General features: G+C 37.2%; 1 protein-coding gene across 3 annotated transcripts; it reads right to left on the bottom strand.

Moving 5' to 3' along the window:
- Positions 1-11561: 11561 nt before the first annotated feature.
- On the bottom strand, positions 11562-17703 carry LOC133983792 (myelin-associated glycoprotein-like). 3 transcript variants are annotated; one of them, XM_062422987.1, is made up of 9 exons: positions 17610-17703; positions 16636-16711; positions 16133-16528; positions 15730-16026; positions 14677-14776; positions 14474-14509; positions 14324-14356; positions 12570-12624; positions 11562-12149 (listed from the first exon to the last, which is right to left on the bottom strand). In XM_062422987.1, exons 2-8 carry the CDS (start codon positions 16679-16681, stop codon positions 12606-12608), a joined length of 927 nt encoding a protein of 308 aa, XP_062278971.1. In that variant the 5' UTR covers positions 16682-16711; positions 17610-17703; the 3' UTR covers positions 11562-12149; positions 12570-12605. The 3 variants fall into 3 exon arrangements, with proteins under 3 accessions (XP_062278971.1, XP_062278972.1, XP_062278973.1); XM_062422988.1 differs by having other exon boundaries at positions 12574-12624; XM_062422989.1 differs by lacking the exon at positions 12570-12624.
- Between the last annotated feature and the right edge of the window lie 113 nt (positions 17704-17816).

Below are 17816 nucleotides of genomic sequence, written 5' to 3'. Positions count from 1 at the left end.
AGTGTAATAGTGATGACTCTTGTTAGTGCAACACAAAGACAGGCTATTTAATTACCCACATCCTATATTACACTTGTTTTCAAACTTATGCATATTTTAATTTATATGTTGATTGCGCTGCAAATGTGATTTTTTTATTCTTATCATTGTTTATCTTGTTTGTACCACTGAGGAGTTACACTGCATTTAATTGTACAACTGTACAATGACAAATGAAGGCATTTTATTCTAAATGCCTCAAGAGATCTGAGGATTAAAAAAAAAAAATGAAACCATGATGAAAGAAACTACTAGAAAGCAATTTTACATCTCACAGTCTGTCAGTATCCTCCCTAAAGTGGTGTTGAGCTCAATGAGTTATAAAGGATGAAAATATCTAAATTTTCCTCTCAGAGATCATAACCTGCAAAGAAAATACAGATGTATGACCAAAAAATGTGCCATGCATAACGTTATTTATATGCAAGGCTGTTCTGTATTGTTATTGTAGTACTAGGAAAACATCCACATGACAGTGGTGATGGAAGGATGGTGGGTTGCACGATAGGATGTCTGAAACACAGAGTGCATAATTATAATGATATAACAAAAACAGCGGTCTGATTAGAAGAAAGCAGCAAGAAAGATCACCATCAGCTGTGGAGACGTCAGAATTGAAAATGAAGGGATTTTGGAAAATATGGAAAAGTGGAAGTGACACAAATACAACAGAAGTAAAAGCAGTGTTCACCCATTAGTACTCAAAGGCAGTGTGATGAGAGAGTCCTTCTCTAATGAACTTATGGATTAAGATTAAGTTGAATTTGTATTACAAAACAAAAAAATATTTTACCATTGCAAGTTTTAACATTTATATTAATACCAGAAATACCATTATTTCTGGTATTTCAAAGAAATAAAGACGACAAGACCGAGCTAAGGTAGGTCAATGCGGTGCAGGCTATGCTAAGGTTTGTCTTAGGTTGCTATACTAACCACAAGTGTTACCACAACAACATGCACGTGTACAACAAATAGATGAAACACTCGTGTTTACACAGCCATTTGAGTTGTGACTTAAAGGTAAACACAAATGATACAACTTCAAGATATTTACTTCAGATCATGTCTCACTTCAACATTTTAAATGAAGATGCTGAACATTTTGTACATAATAAGAAAGAAATAGAAAAAAATCAAAGGTAATTTGGGCAATTAAACTTAAATTTCAGTCATTTAAAAAGTATATAAGTTAAAAAATAAATTGTCAAGGATAACACAAGAAAGCTTTTTTTCATTGTGGTCCTAAAAAAAGAGCGTAAAAGGATAGTCATCAGCAAATGTCAATCTTGACAGCTCACACATTCAAAAAATCTATCTACTATAAAACAGAGACACTATATACAATACAATTAGGAACAAAAAAATTACATTTGGCAATAAATACCCAAAATGGATGGATGCTGCTACATCACATTAGCAGCATATGAGACAACAGTTTAACCTGTTCCTATGACACTTTTTTAAAGGTGGTTTTGAATCTGCCCGCTACATTAGTTTCCTTCACTTTGGGAATCTTATACTTTGAAACACCTGTGGAGTGTCAAAAGGTTGTCTTGCCAGCAAGTGTTTTAAATCTGTAGAGAAGTCAGTCTATCTCCTGCTAGTGGCATAACTATGTGTGTCCCCAACCCAGCAAAAATAGTTAATGGGATGTTTGGGCATGTCCCTCGTAGACACTTCCCTGAGGAACTCCATACTGTTGTACTCTGGGACGGGATAGTAATCCAACATCTACCATTTGTCCTCTGTATTTGAAATAAGAACCTATCCAATTGACTACTCACTCACTAAACCCCAAAGCTTTCATTTTCATCAGTAGGAAAGAGAGATCAACTGTGTCAAGTGCCTTTTGAAGGTCTCACATCAGTGTCCAGTTTCCCTTCATCATTTCTTTCAATTTAATCAATCAGAGCGAATATGAATCAGTAAAGTGAGATATCCTGAATCTGGAATGAAACTCTTAGAGAAGATTATCGGAGGAGATACGACAATCAATTTGCTCAAACATAACCTTTACTAAGATCTTAGATGAAATACATAAAATTGAAACTGTTATCTTTCTTGAAAAACTGAATAATTCCATCAACCTTCTTTTCAACTGGAAATGAACCACGTATCACAGATAGGTTGATGATATGCGTGTCATATGTTTCAGTTCCCCGCTGCATCTTTCAAAAATCTTGGAAGGAAAGGTTTGGAATATTGTCCAAACTTGTTGCTTTGGAATAGAGACTGTGCTGACTTCTGAGTCTATACTTATACTTTTAGTGACTTTTTTGTAAAGACATTACATGGTCACTTGTTAATAAATGTGTCTTTTTACAGTCACTGCAATCTAATACAACAGCCCATAATGAATCTATTTTCATGAAGGTTATCATGTTGAAACTGTTTTAGAGTTTTATTCGTCGTTATGGTTTTTGTGTTTCTAATATTCAATACAAACATTATCTTGAAGAAATACATAGAAAGCTTTGTCACGGCTGACATAGAAGTTGTGCAATAATTTGGGATATGGCATTCAGGCTAAAAAGCATCCAAATAAAAAAAGTACATTTCGGATCATAATCATTTGAGATCTCTGAGGTTAGGATAATTTATTTGTTGTGTGTTTTAAAATATGTGACACTATGACTGCAGTTCTATTATCTATCAGCCAAGAAGGGCACCAGCTTCCCCTTTAACTTCCTGTCAGTGTGAACTGAAGCCACCTGACTGTTCTCTCCACATTGGCCTGCGCATGTGTGCATGTTTTCACTTTTACTGGTTTAATTGATGGATGAGTGAATACAATCTGTGAGAGTGTGTGAACATGCTACTATCATGGGTTCACACATACAGACACATTTAGCACAGTGACCATGTTGCTTTTCTGGCAGTACACAAAAAGGTCAACACTTTTTTTGCGTTTTTCAACGCATTATTGTATTCAGTGGAAAACATGCATTGCAAAAAGTCAAGTTACTGCAAAAAGGGAAATTCAAAAGGCACATTTCACTGTAAATTGTGCAGCGTGTGCTGGTATTAGATAACTGATACTTTGTATAAACCAAAAGTTATCAAACATATAGAAGTAAAATAATATACGAGTCAAACTGGGATTCTTTATAACACACGTGTATATAAATGTTAATGAGACAAGCCATGCAGGTGACTGCAAAACAGTTTTGTTTCTAGACTACAGAGAAACATGCAGACATAAATGATCATGAATAAAATATATATATGTACATGAAGAAAATATGTACTGTATAGAACATAGCACATAACAGCTGCAACTTTCTTCACCAACATAATCATCACATCAGTGAGAGGACACATAGAGGCACTGCAGCAGTTCTGCTGAAGCATTCAGCAATGTTCTTGTTTATGTTATGTATTGGCATATATTGCATCATCATCTGTAGCCCATTCACTCTGTTTAGGAAATAAGATTAAATTACTCTCTACTTTAATGCATGGAAATAATAATTTTTAAAAAAACAAATCATGAGAAATAAAGAAAACATCATATACCTCCATGTTACCGTATATGTGATCGTTGCTCGGGTACTGTACATCATCATGGCACTTCTTTTTCCTGAGGACAGAACACAAAAAACAAACATTAATTATACACACACACACTCTATTGCATTGTCTTGTTGCATGTTTTGAAACTAATAATTTGTTTATTCCAAACAGAGGAAAATATTTAAAACCTTGATGTTCCAGAGTACTGAGGGACCTCAATGGTGTGCATTTGAGATGAAAATACTTCCTCAGATCTCCCCCTGCTGGTAGAATAATGGTATCTAATTTAGGTCTGAAAACACTGTTGACATTATTTCAAGCCACAGACACCTACAGATACAAACTGCCATGCTAGGCACATATTATTATGCTCTATAAGCACATGCAAGATTGTGATCAAAGGTGCGTGCGCCCATTTTCACTTGATATTTTCACATACATTTCCACACTGTACTAACACAGACACATACACACAGCAGACTGAACATTGCTTACGCAATGCATTGTTTTTCTGATGTTTTTTGAAATGTGACATTCTTTTCAAATGCAGTTAAATATAGTTTGAGAACATAAATAAAAAGAGAAACATAGTGACTTAAAACATTTACTGTACAGGCCTACCATTTCTTGAATACTCCCACTGCTATTAGTATCATCAGAATCAAGACTGCTCCACCCGCGATGGCTAAATAAGGAATCAGCATCTTATCTGTTTAAACAGAAATCACATGGTGTCATTTTTCTCTTGTCTATATGGTAACAATCTGAAGGCACATTATACACACATGTAAATGCATTACATGTGTGTATAATGTGCCTTCAGATTGTTATTGAAATTCTAAATATTTCTTACTTTTATCCGGTAAAGTTGATATGAGTGTGATGTTGGCATTGCCCATCATGTTGTTTGCCACACACTGGATGAATCCAAATGATCCCAAGTTTGCCTGCAGAGTCCCGATGGTGAGATGGCCATGGATTTCTAACTTGGTGCTTTGCAGGACTCTGTCAGAAAGCAAAAAATGGACCCTGCTGGCCGGGTTGGACTCTACAATGCACATGCACTTCATCATATCCCCGTCTGAGGAGCAGGAAGAAATGGTCTTAATCTCAGGGGCATCTGTAAGACATAAAATGTAGATACCAGATTAGAAATTATGAGCCCCTCACACTCAAATTCTCACTTTCATCTTTTAGTTGTTTACTTACATGACACATTGAACTGCACAGGGCTTGATCTGCCCTGTCCCATTGTGTTGGTTGCAACACAGTACAGGGCACCTGTGTGTCTGGCATTACTGACAACATGTTGATGTTCAGCAGGTATAATGTTTAACAAATTAACTATCCTATATTATATTTCCCTTTAGTGTGTTAGGAAGATGATAATAAAAGCAAAATGCAGCTGAGGCTTTTTAGTCATAAACCAGACCATTTTAATATTTTTTGAAAAGGATCACCAAAATGATTATAATTCATCTTGAGAGGCAATTAATGTCTGCAATCAATCCAAATGTTAAAAAAATCACAAATGTGAATTTCTTGAAAGTCAAGAAATCATCTATGTATATTTTTACAAAATCTCATGACAATCCATCCAAAAGAGGTATTAAGTCTGGACCAAAGTGACTGATTGACATTGCCATCAATAGAGCCATGGCTGAAAAACTATAAATAACTTTATTAAGCCATAACAGGTCTGGTTCTCAATCTTTCAAATCTGCCTTAAAACAACAGTAAAATGCCCAAATAACTACTAAAAAAAGGGACTTTGGCACTAAAAATATGGTAATGTTGAAAGAAATCTTCTTGATTTAACACATATTGATGGTTTAAGTATCAGACAGACTTTTAAATATATTATTGTACATTAGGAGGCTTCTAGAATTTGGCCCTGATTACTTACATTGTGCATTTATTTACAAGTACATTATGAAGGGAACTTCTGATGACTAGTATGAACAATAAGACAGATTACGGGACGAAAAAAACAATTTCAGTGTTCATTTGGGCTCCTGACTACTAACTGGGGTAAAAAAGTAAATCCAGTTTAAAACAACATATGGTTTGAATGGTTTAAATCTCATTTTACGATTCTTTCTCAAAGAAATTTAATTGATGCATTTAAACCCTAATTTGTTCTTCTTTAAACATTTTCACTTGATTATTAATTCAAAGTCTTTTAAAACATAATTCTGCACTCACCGCAGTACTAATTAAATAAACTTTTACTTATACATCATATTTTCAGCACTGGCTCTTATTATCGCCACTAACACACACTTACATTGTACTTTGAGGACCTTGGATGTGTTCTGGTGCTTTCCTCCCTTGTATGTTACATTGCATTGTAAAGGCTTGTTGTTATCAGCACGGCTTTAATACCACACACATCACAGTGTAAACAAAAAAATACTTTTGTCTTATTTGAATTTGATATCGGGCAAATCCGAATTATTCATCATTTATCATTACTTATAATTTCATTTATTTATTTCTGCCATGTTGATTTGGGCAGCACCACACTTTTTAATTCAAACTTTGTCAGTAGGCCTATAGTAATTTTAGTGTTTTGGCTTTTAGTTCACACTGTTTTACCTATTTTATCCACTTCTTCATTGATATTTGAATGTTTTAATTGACCTGAGATGCATCTCTAGAGTACTAAATTGTAGGATGCATTAACTGTAGTGCCTCTAAGTAGGGGAGACCGGGGGTGGTTGTAATATTTTTTACAATTTTGTCTGGAGCTCGGAGCTCTTTCGAAATAGTGAATTCAAAATTTGATTCAAACTGTGACTGCTGTTATGCAACACAAACCGAATATGCATGGTTTAGTCTCAGACACAATGAGTGAAATGTTATAATTATCTCCATAGTCCAGGTTAGTTGTAACCCTGGAGTGAAATTTAACATCATGAAATAAGGATTATGACCAAAACTTAACATATTGAAAACTTTTTATTCAACTTAAATTACTTTTTCATTTAATTGGGATGTGTCTGTTTCTGTGTTTCTGTCCATCTGTGTTACACTTTTATTTGAAAATTATAATAAAACTGAACAAATGTGCACCAGCTTAAACAACTGAACATTTGTGTGTGTCTGTGTGAGTGTACACATTATGCTAACTTTCCCCTGACTTTACTACTTCTACTACTAACTTCCAGTGGAGACAGTCAATAATATACATCGGCAGCCCTCATCAGATATTCTGTCAATTCCTTCTCATGTTCATCAGTGAACTTGTTCCCACTATGGTAACCTAAACATGGAAGTTTCTTTCATCACTTCTCTTCCAATGTTTTACTATCTTTACAGAATCTGTGCAGTGTGACATGACATATGCCACACAATTTTGACACTGATCTGTTGGACTCTCGCTGCTCCTTTATTTCATTTAATGCTCTCTTCAAAATGTTGGGAAACACCTCGTTAAACTTCCTCTCCCAGGACCTATAGGCAAAGTGAAATTCAAAGAAAACATAAGTACAATGAAATAATTCCTTGGGGTAGGTTGTAACATTTTTCACATGTTTCAACTAACCCAGATTCTTGTAGCCATGAACTACTTTACTGCTAACCACTTAAACATTAGCACTAACAACTTGCATGAAAGATATCTACATAGACACCTTATTAACATGATTTAAGTTTGAAGAGTTTCTACATAGCAGACAATGCTATCACAACATTCTAAAATTGGCTGTGCTGACCACAGGGTGCTTCTTCCTCACATGTGGAACAGGGACTAAATTGTGCATAAAGAGTGAATCAGTTGATTGGTAAGTTGTTCCTGATTGGAGAAATTGAAAGTGTTACAACTAACCCATGTTACAACTCTCCCCTACATTAATTTTAATACGCAGAGCACACAGTTCAATTAATACAGTTGAGATTGTTCGAATTGATGTAGTCAAATTTCAAGCTGCAGCTCCAATTGCCTCACTACTGTGAGTCAATAAGTCTGATCCATTTACTGAAGCTGCACTATAATTCTCTGACTTAACACACCTCTGTATATCTAGGAATACTTCTCCCTTGTTTTTTGTATGCCTAATGCACATGCTCAGCTCTTCTCCCTCGTAATTGAAGTCTTTTCTACGCAGAACTCTCCGCATTTGGAAGCGGCAGTCACGGGTCACTGAGCTTATTAACTAAGAGTGGGTCGAGCATTGCAATCATACACAGTCGCTCACCCAACCTTTACATACAACATTGCTGCTTCTATGTACAGCTGTACTGATTTAACACAATTAATGCATGCACATAAATCCAATTAAACTTGAACAATTTAGTTCAATTCCACAAGTCTTTGACCAATTTATGAGATTTTTAGGATACTTTTTGGAGAGTATCAGACGTTACCGACCACACCAGGCTTAGGCGAGACCACACATTAGATCTAAAACATCTCCTTACCTTTTTGCAGCCACAGTGTTGTGAGTATTGCCCAAGCTAGGATGCAGTCATGATCGTACTTTAACTCTTTCCATCCTGCTGGAAAACACCAATCTATGTCATGTCTCAGAGGGTTAAAAATCAGACTTGTAAAATTGAAGTGTTTTATTGCAAGAAGCCCAGGAAATCCATCGCACATCTCATACACATTTCAGACATTTGCCAGAACACAAACATTTCCTGTTTTTATGATATTGTAAGACTTTTGCATACAATGGTATATCTTACACACAACCACTTTAATCTTCTCGCTCCATAGAGGCTGATCTCCAGCCTGCCAAGAGTCAAGGTGGCTTCTTGTTTTCCTAGTGCCTCACCCAAAATGACTTTAGACAAACCATCCATGTTAACACATTAACTAAAATGACTTTACAATACCATATATATACTGTGCTCTCAACCAAGCTTTGTTTTTTCAGTATTCAATGTAACCCAATAGCAGCAAAAAAACACCACTAGTAGTGTTGGTAATGACAGTTCGTACTCGAGGCAAGAGAACACCAGGCATCCACAGGGATAGCCAGACAGACACCAGGAGGTGTAGCAGCTGAACTCGTGGTCAGGGCAGAAGGCTGAGGTGTTTACTGGGGCAGAGACGAGGCAGGAAGGTCAGTGGCAGGCACAGTCGGCAACGGGAGATTTGTCCAAAAATGTGTACTGAAGAGTCTTGCATCAGGGGCAATGTGTGAGTGAGCAGGACAGGCTTAAACGGTGGCTTGATTACAGATTAATTGCAGTGAAAAAGTGAAAAAAGTTGGCTGATGAAGTGGGTGTGGCTGACTGGCAGAATGAAGCAGAGGTGGGGTGAATGGAAATTTAACAGCAGGTAATGAGAACTGACTTCGACATTCAGTGTTTTACACCAATACAAAAAAAGGGAGGAAAAAGTGCCAAACTGTCCCTATGATATTATTTTTTAATACAATTAGCGTTGGCTGCGATATCACACAGCCTGCTGCTCCCAATTCCCTCTTTGACTGAATGCTACACAATTTTGATTAATTTTAGAAATCATAACTTCTCCAGTTTTTTTTAGTTTTATTTTTGTTTCCACTTTAATGAAACTTAGACCTCTTTCAGTTCATGTCCACTGACTAATAATCCAAGCCATCACATTTTATGATACAGAGAGCCTAAAAACTCACTTGAACACAGTGTCAGCTGGAAGGTTGAATGTATTTGTACAACAGGTTTGTATAAATGTAAGGTATAATAATGCAAGATATAATATAAGATCAAAGTTTAAAGCAGAGATATGTAAAATCATTGAGATGTCAACGTAAAAAGCAATCCTCCTTGAGTATTGCACACTGTGAAGTTCAGTTAATGAGAACTTTTTCTATCAAGTTAATGACATTTACCATACCTTGCACTGGTACCTTGCACTGGTATGTGTTTATCACTGATGTAGGTGTCCTGCAGGATTGTCTTCACTCAGTTGATGCTTACAGCTCACAAAGTCACAGGACATCTCATGTGCCCTGCATGTACTATTAATATATTAACACTGATTACCCTTGACACCAATTTGACAAAATAGAAATTGTCTTCACACTGCATGTCACAAAAAACAAAATGATACCATCTGTACTTCAGGCTTCATTCTCACAGTTTAAATTGAGACTTCACTTCCTGTTCATGTATTCTCACCTACAGTTTTGCGGTGAGAGAGATGATAATGATGTTTTAACAGAAGACCTCCATGTTGCACCTCTGATGTTGCAGGAGTATCACAAGGGTTGCTCTTTGGAACATTACATCTTCGAGGGTCTTCTCGCTGAGTTGTTGCGTAGGGTTAATTGTCCATATGGAGTTCAGCAGTTCACGGACCCTGATCTCCAACGAAAGCAGGGTTCAGCATTTCACCCATGTTTGGAGAAGGACTGTCACTGTCTTGGATAGTTAGGTCAGCGTAACGGATGCTGCGAGTGAGGTGGACCTTTTTCACAGAGAAGCTTTTCTTTTCTTTAACACTCCATAAATCCTCTTCGTACTGTGTCAACAAGTCCTCAAGCTTGATTCTGTCCTCTTTCAGGCATCCCCAGGAAAATTTCTTAGCAGTAGGAATGATGAAGCCGGTGGATGCCGAGTTACCCATGAAAGGATATAATGAGAAAATCTGTGAATTAAAACAAGAAAACAGATGAATGTAATTAACCAAAAAAAACCCAAACATGTTAAACTGAAAAATCCACACATTCTTAAAGAGTTATCTGGTTACCAAGACTGGTCCGAGTGATGTCCCTTCTCGTCTCTGGTTTAATATTGAATGAGAGATGGTCAAGCTCTGGCATTTTAAAGAGACTTCTACTGGACAGATGGAGGGCCTGACTGTCTGTCATCAAAGGAACAATTAATCAGGTCTTTCTGAATGACACAGTAGTAACAATAGAGTTTAATCACTGCTGATTAATGGATATTACAATCAGTTGTTTATATTAACCAGCCAGTCAGTCATTCACTCACAAACTCCACCCAATCACACACACACACACACACACACACACACACACACACACACACACACACACACACACACACACACACACACACACACACACACACACACACACACACACACACACACACACACACACAATCAAAGAATTCAAACATCTCTTTATAACAAAAGTGCCCTTTGTGAATATGTAGTTATTGTCTCTATGCTGTTGCAGTGTACTAAAAACAAGAATAGCTAAATTATATTCACTACATCTGAAAGTAATATGTATGAATGTTCTGTTACCACGAGACTCCGACTCTGAGGCTACAATAATATCCTAGGACTGTGCAATAACAGCTGTACAATTTCTGGGAAAGTGTAATAGTGATGACTCTTGTTAGTGCAACACAAAGACAGGCTATTTAATTACCCACATCCTATATTACACTTGTTTTCAAACTTATGCGTATGTTTATTTATATGTTGATTGCGCTGCAAATGTGATTTTTTTATTCTTATCATTGTTTATCTTGTTTGTACCACTGAGGAGTTACACTGCATTTAATTGCATAACTGTACAATGACTAATGAAGGCATTTTATTCTAAATGCCTCAAGAGATCTGAGGATAAACATAAAATGATACTGCCACAGCTGCCAGGATATTTGAAACCATGATGAAAGAAACTACTAGAAAGCAATGTTACACTGTCAGTATCCTCCCTAAAGTGGTGTTGAGCTCATTGAGTTATAAATGATGAAAAGATCTAAATCTTCCTCTCAGAGATCATAACCTGCAAAGAAAAACACAGATGTATGACCTAAAGATGTGCCATGTGCAATGTTATATAGAATATGTTGTATACTTTCTTTTAGGGGAATTTTTGCAGTGCAAACAACAGTTTGTCTTGCACCACTGCTTTCTGAGCAGAAATTGACTAATATGGGGACTATGAGCTAATATAAATATTAACTAATACAGCAAACATGTGCAGCTGGGAAATTTTCATTTAACTTGGGTGTAACAACACACACACACACACACACACGGATGACAAAGGCATTACAACGAAGCAATGATGAGACAACCACTACAGAAAGAATACAATCCAAGATTTAATGTAAAAAGATCAAGGTTTACAAAACTGAAACAGGAGGTTGTTATTATTAGATGAAAAACAGGTTGACAACATATTTTAATTTGATTTAGTCACTTGGAGATTTAAAGGGTTTTTCAATGTAAGGTCAAGGTTTATGAAGGTTCAGTGAAAATCACAAAGACACAAGACAGAGCATCCTGTAATTTTCCTGGTATGACCTTAACAACTAAAACATGTATTTTCTCCTCATGAATACTGAGCTTGTGTGTTGACTTAACAAATCAATGTCATTGCTAAGGAGAGATCATTTGCAACTACAAAAAGTTGATTTTCAGGAAAATTGTGCGGAAAAAATATTCAAGCTGTGTTAAGATAATTACATATTTTGTAGTCTTGTGTTTTTTCTTATTAAGCTGCTATTAAGATAATGGCATTTCTCTAAAACTGATTTATGAATAATACAAAAGCAAGTTAGTCAAAAATGATTTGCCTCTTAGTTTAATGTCAGCTGAAAAACAAAGAAACAAACTGTAGGCTGCAGGTAGGATTTGAGCATTTCAGAAGTGTGTCCATTGCCTTTGCTTTGATTATCTGAAAGAATAAAAATTATAAAATCAGTTTTGACATTCAAATATGAATGAATCAATAACTTTTTATTTATTTATTTATTTATTCTCATACTCATGTTTTTGTCATGCTATATTTTTCGCTACAGCATTCTGAGTTTCTAATTCTGATATCAACACTATTGTGAAGTGGATTATTTTCAGCATAACTGAAAAAGAAAACAAAAAAAATCTCTTTTTAACTCATAGTTTTTGTCCTCAGCTCCTCATTTGTGTAAGCAGTGACCAGCTAAGAGTATTGACCAGCTTGTCTTTGATTTCTTTTTCCTTATTTTGGCCAAAAAAGTATTAATGCAACTTTTAATATTTCTTATTAACAATGTATATTTCAGTTTAATGTGGTTAAAGTGTGAATTGTACACAATTAATAAAAGAAAATTCTCACCTACAGCAGTGAAATTCAGTGTTTCACTTCTCATATTTAGCCTTGCCATTTCATTCTAGCATAGAAAAAAGAGAACAAAAAACAACTTGATGATATCTGATATGTAAATAGAAGCTTATCAAAAACAAAAAGAATTAAAGCCGCAAGCGGCGATGGCGGGTCCTCGCTCACCCATGCCACGCGGGGCCTGAGGCATGGCGGGGCTGTAGCATGAAGCAGAAAGTGAGAAAAAACCTGGAAGGAGGCCAAAAATGCAATGTTTCGTTCATCCAGTAGGGGCAGTCACAGGTAGTTACACATATGGTCTGGTGTGGTCTGGTGTGTTCAGGGCGGCCACTCATCAGTCAGGTGAAGTTTGGAGTGAATTGGACAAAGCATGAAGGAGTTATGAGAGGTTGATTGTTCATCCACCAGGGGGCAGTAGAGTGTAACAAAACACAAGCGGTTGCGTTCAGGGTGGGACAGTGATTACACATGTGAAGTTTTGTGGAAATCGCACAATGATGATGTAAAATATGGCACTTCCTGTTTCCACTAGGGGGCGACACGAGTGAGATCGCCTATGAGCGAATGGAGACGTTGAGGTCGGCACCCTGGACCTGTGTACCAATTTTCATGATGATACGAGTTCAATAAAGCCATCAAAAAGCCAAACGTATTTTCATGGCGAGGAATTGATGGTCGCCGCGTCGCCACACGGACGCCATTACTCGTAGCTTCACAGTCTTCATAATGTAGCTTCACCAACTGGTTCTGAATGAAGTTGATGGGGTCAACTATGTATTTTTCATGAATTTAAGTTCACTTCCTGTTACCACCGGGGGGCGCTATGAGTTACGTGGGAAGTTAATATATCGGGACGTTCAGGGCCGAGCCATCATCATGTCCAGCAAGTTTGAAGCTGATTGGATGAAGTATGTGGGCGTGAGAGCCACTCGTATGTACATGGCGAGCACGCCAAAGTTAGTTGAGCCCTGGCAGACACGCCCTTTGACCTACGGATGCGCAGAGCACAACTTAAGCTCAGCTAGGTCTGGAGATGTTGCGTACCTAATTTGAACTTGATCGGGCGAACGCTGTGGGAGGAGTTAATTTGAGGCGGGAGAAATCAAAACCAAAATGGCCGACTTCCTGTTGGGTTGAGGTCATGAGGTCAAGAGGCTTTTTTGCATATGTGGGTATAATACATATGTGTACCGAATTTTGTGAGCATAGGACAAAGTTAGCAAAATTCCCTATGGGCATTTTTGGACTTTGTAGGGGGCGCTATTCCGCCATTCTGCGTCAACCATGTGCGACCACCCAAAAATATCGAATTTCGGATGAGGCCGGACGTCCGTGCAAAAGTATAAGCATTTTCGCATTTGGGAAAGGGGCGAAATTGGGGTACGAAATGTCGGAAGAATAATAATAATAATAATAATAATAATAATAATAATAATAATAATAATAATAATAATAATAATAATAATATTAAACATTACAATTTCAATAGGGCTTTCGCCAGGCGACTTGCAGTCGCCGCTCGGGCCCTAATAAACTTTTCAGATCACTGATGCGATGTGATGTGAAAGTTTGCGGTTGGAACAACACAGTACTAGGTGCTAAAATATCTGTGAACATAAAAACACCCCTAACACTGCCTCTCTCCTTGAGTAAGAATGGCCAACTTACATTAACTAAAATAGGTACATTTCCTTATTGATCTTTCTGCAGTAATTAACTCCCCAAAATCAAAAGCACGTTTTTCTCACCTCCGAGACAGTCTGGAAAGCCGGTTCCACATGCTAAATGTGACCAAAAATTAAAATAGTTATTATTCTTAAAATACTGTGGAAGAATTGGAAACGCATAATAGTGATGCAACAAACATTGAAACTGATCTACAACATTTCTGTACTTACGTTCCGTCCTGATTTTGGAGCTCTGCAATGCGATTCCTTCAGCAAATAGAATGAAAGTCTCTTTTATTGAGGAGCAGATACTCTATACAAACTTCACAAACTTTAATGCGTTAAAAATGAAACAGGAGATGAGAGGAGAGATGTTATTGCTGATCTGATGTGCTGTGTCTATCAGTGTATGTCAGTGAAATGAAATCACTCACTTGTATTTTTTCACCATGAAAATACAGAGGCCTGCGAAGATGACAGCGGTGCCGATCCCCACTACTGCAGGAATGATGATGTGGTTATAGTTTTCGGTACCTGCAAATAGATACAATTTATAAATAAGAAATCCATCCCTAATTGCAAAAAAAGAGCTGAGAAAACATCCAGTTAGTGCTTTAAAATAATGGATATTCTAAACAATACAAGTAATGTTAGTATGAGATTATGGGCCCCATCTCAAAATGAGATGTGGTCAGGCGCATTGTTGGTGCGTTGCTATTTTGAGGCAGAGGAAAGCGATTGCGCTACTGACCAAAAAAACTGGTCTAAAGTCACTAGCGCATATGTCACTGTTATTAAAGGGCGCATTATCAAGAGTCCAATATGCGCAGCGCGCAGACACTGTGCCTGTTACGCACACACGGGCGTGCAGCAGCACACAAACATGCAAAACATCACAAATAAAAGGACCACAATGTGAATTCGTATTATGATGTATATCAACATATTTTTAAAAAGTCACAATGACGTGCCACTATGTATCAGAATCAGCCAATCGCAGTAATGATCAATGAAACTGTCAATGTAGCCATGTGACCGATCCTGGTAAATCCGCCATCAAACTAACAATCCGCCAAGGTGACAGCGCGCCTGGATATTAAAGGGAATGGGAGATGACACTCTGATTAGTTTACTGCGTGTTACGCCCAAAACACACCTATGATTAATGAGGGGACCGACCCTTTTAGATCATGAGCCTGGCTCAGTGACCATTTTTCCGCCGTTAAAATAGCAAAAGTGGATTTGGATATGCTCCAAAGGCAGTTGCGCCACGCGCTTCACGCCATGCGCTTTAGATCGTTAAAATAGGGCCCTATATGTTGATATTTTGATGAGCTACACTGAAGCTGATATCAATGTTTTCCGTGTCATGCTTATTAAGCAAATGAATGTCTGTTCATGTAATAAATAAAAGCATGACTTTTTCATCATGTTTAAAAGGATCACAAAACATTTCATACTAGATAAATGAACAAATGGAATCTCACGTTTTACATAAAGCGTAAGTTTTTCAGTGGATTTCCTCCCTCCAAAAAATCCAGCAGTGCAGGTGATGTCTGTGTGGTCATCCTTCTCCTCAGGGATGAAAGTCAGAGTGGACTGAGCCTCCCAGGTACCTTGATGAATTTCTCTGTGAACCTCAAGGATCTCCTCTGCAGTGCCTCTACTCCATGTGAGTTGAGGTATATGGGAGGGGCAGGTATGGCGGACTAAACAGGTGATGGTGTAGGGATGACCTTGAATGGCTGTCTTTGGTGGAATCAGAGTTGGTTTTGGAGGTTCAGCTGTAAATGAAATAAAAGGACAAGTCAGAGATAAAGAAAAGGGCACATTGTTGTTACATAGAAAACTGGTATAGATTTATGAATTGTTGGAAAGTTGGTGACATACTGATCATTTTAAAGTTGACACAATCCTCAACAAAGGAGATCTTGTCAATTTTGGATGTTTCAGTCCCTGTTGTTACCAATTCAATCCGAAAACAGTAAGGGCCATTGTCATGATCTCTAATTTCAATCATTTCCAATGTGCAGTTGCCTTGGCCCAAATTTCCCAACAACTTTGTGCGGCCGCGAAAGTTTTCCAAGATCTTTGTCTTGTCATCGTGATAGACGCATTGATCTCGGTATGTTGAACGATGCCAGATCCCCCTGAGTCTGGAGTGGGGCAGCTCATCTTGAGCATGGGTAAATGAACAGGGTATCACGGCACAGGATGTAACCAGAGCATCAAGGTTTTTGGCAACAGTGGCCTTCCACTCTCCAGTAAACACACGGCTGCTAATAGCTGAAAGAGAGTAACAGAAGATGCAAAGATACAAATGACTTCTGGTAGTTTAACTGGGATGTATACAGGAAGGAGATTTGAAACAAAGGGACAACTAATCATCTTACCTGCCAAAAGCAGACAGAGCATCATCATCTTTCTGTCGTTCTCCATTCTTCTCTGCCTTGTTACTGGTATAATACGCTGTGTAATGTTTAAATGACAATAATTAAAATTAAGTGAAAATACAAATTACAATTAAGTCGCAAAAGTGAAACATCTTGAAAGAGAATCGGATTTATATCACAAGTATATTGTGTATATACTATATTATTGATATATTGATATAAAATAATCAAAAGTGAAAATATTAATTATATGAATGTGAATTACCAACACTCTACATTTCTAACATTTTCCTATACCTTTTCTGTCAATAGGTAGTTTATTGAATAATATTGCAATACAGTCAATCAATCAATCAATCATGTAAAATAACTTTGATGATCAAATTAAAGCTTTGAGTCTGCACAATATATCATCAAATTAACAACACAGTCTATTAACAGTGAATCAGTAAAATTTAAGTCATGGCCCAATTTAACTCAAGGGCATTCCACATGTCCACATGCATTCAGGTGGTGTACAACTCCATTGTCCTTGTTCAATACACAACCTGTGTGACAGTCAGACCTTTGAGAATGTAATTCTAACGTTATGTTCAGTATAGGCGATATTGTTTTTATACAGCAGATGGACAGTTAATTCAGGGTTTTCTTCACAATATATACCCATAAAATATGATATGATTCTTATGTATTGTTACTCTGAGTACAAAACCAATAGATCGTCAAGCATATAAATCAATGTTTCATTTTACATTGGAACTTTTCTTTCCTTTTCCCTGTCCCCCACAGAGGTGATAAGTGGGGGAAAAAATCTGGTCAAGTTTTATGACACTGAAAATATTCAGAATTTCTACCTGTAGCCTCTCAGAGCACAGTATTACACCAGACACCCAACCCCCATCAGCCAAAAATGATGTTTAACAGATTACATTTACTCTTGTAATATTTACAATGTGATGTTTTCAGAATCCTACCTGATTTTGCTATCCTGGAGTTCAATTCATGAACACATGAACTGTAGAGGCTTCAGACAACACTGCAGGCAAACAAATGCACACTTAAAAAAATCTTTTATTGTGTCACGAGGGAAGAGGAGAAGCTACTGTGGTTTCCTGTACAGGCAGTGGCTCTAAAATCTGTGTGTAGGAGGCAGGGGTTTGTCTCTATCTGCATAATACAGT

Source organism: Scomber scombrus, chromosome 7 (assembly GCF_963691925.1).
Source record: "Scomber scombrus chromosome 7, fScoSco1.1, whole genome shotgun sequence".
Taxonomy (NCBI): Eukaryota; Metazoa; Chordata; class Actinopteri; order Scombriformes; family Scombridae; genus Scomber; species Scomber scombrus.
The sequence above is the reverse complement of the archived record's forward strand: the minus strand, read 5'-3'. Positions and strand labels throughout refer to the sequence as shown.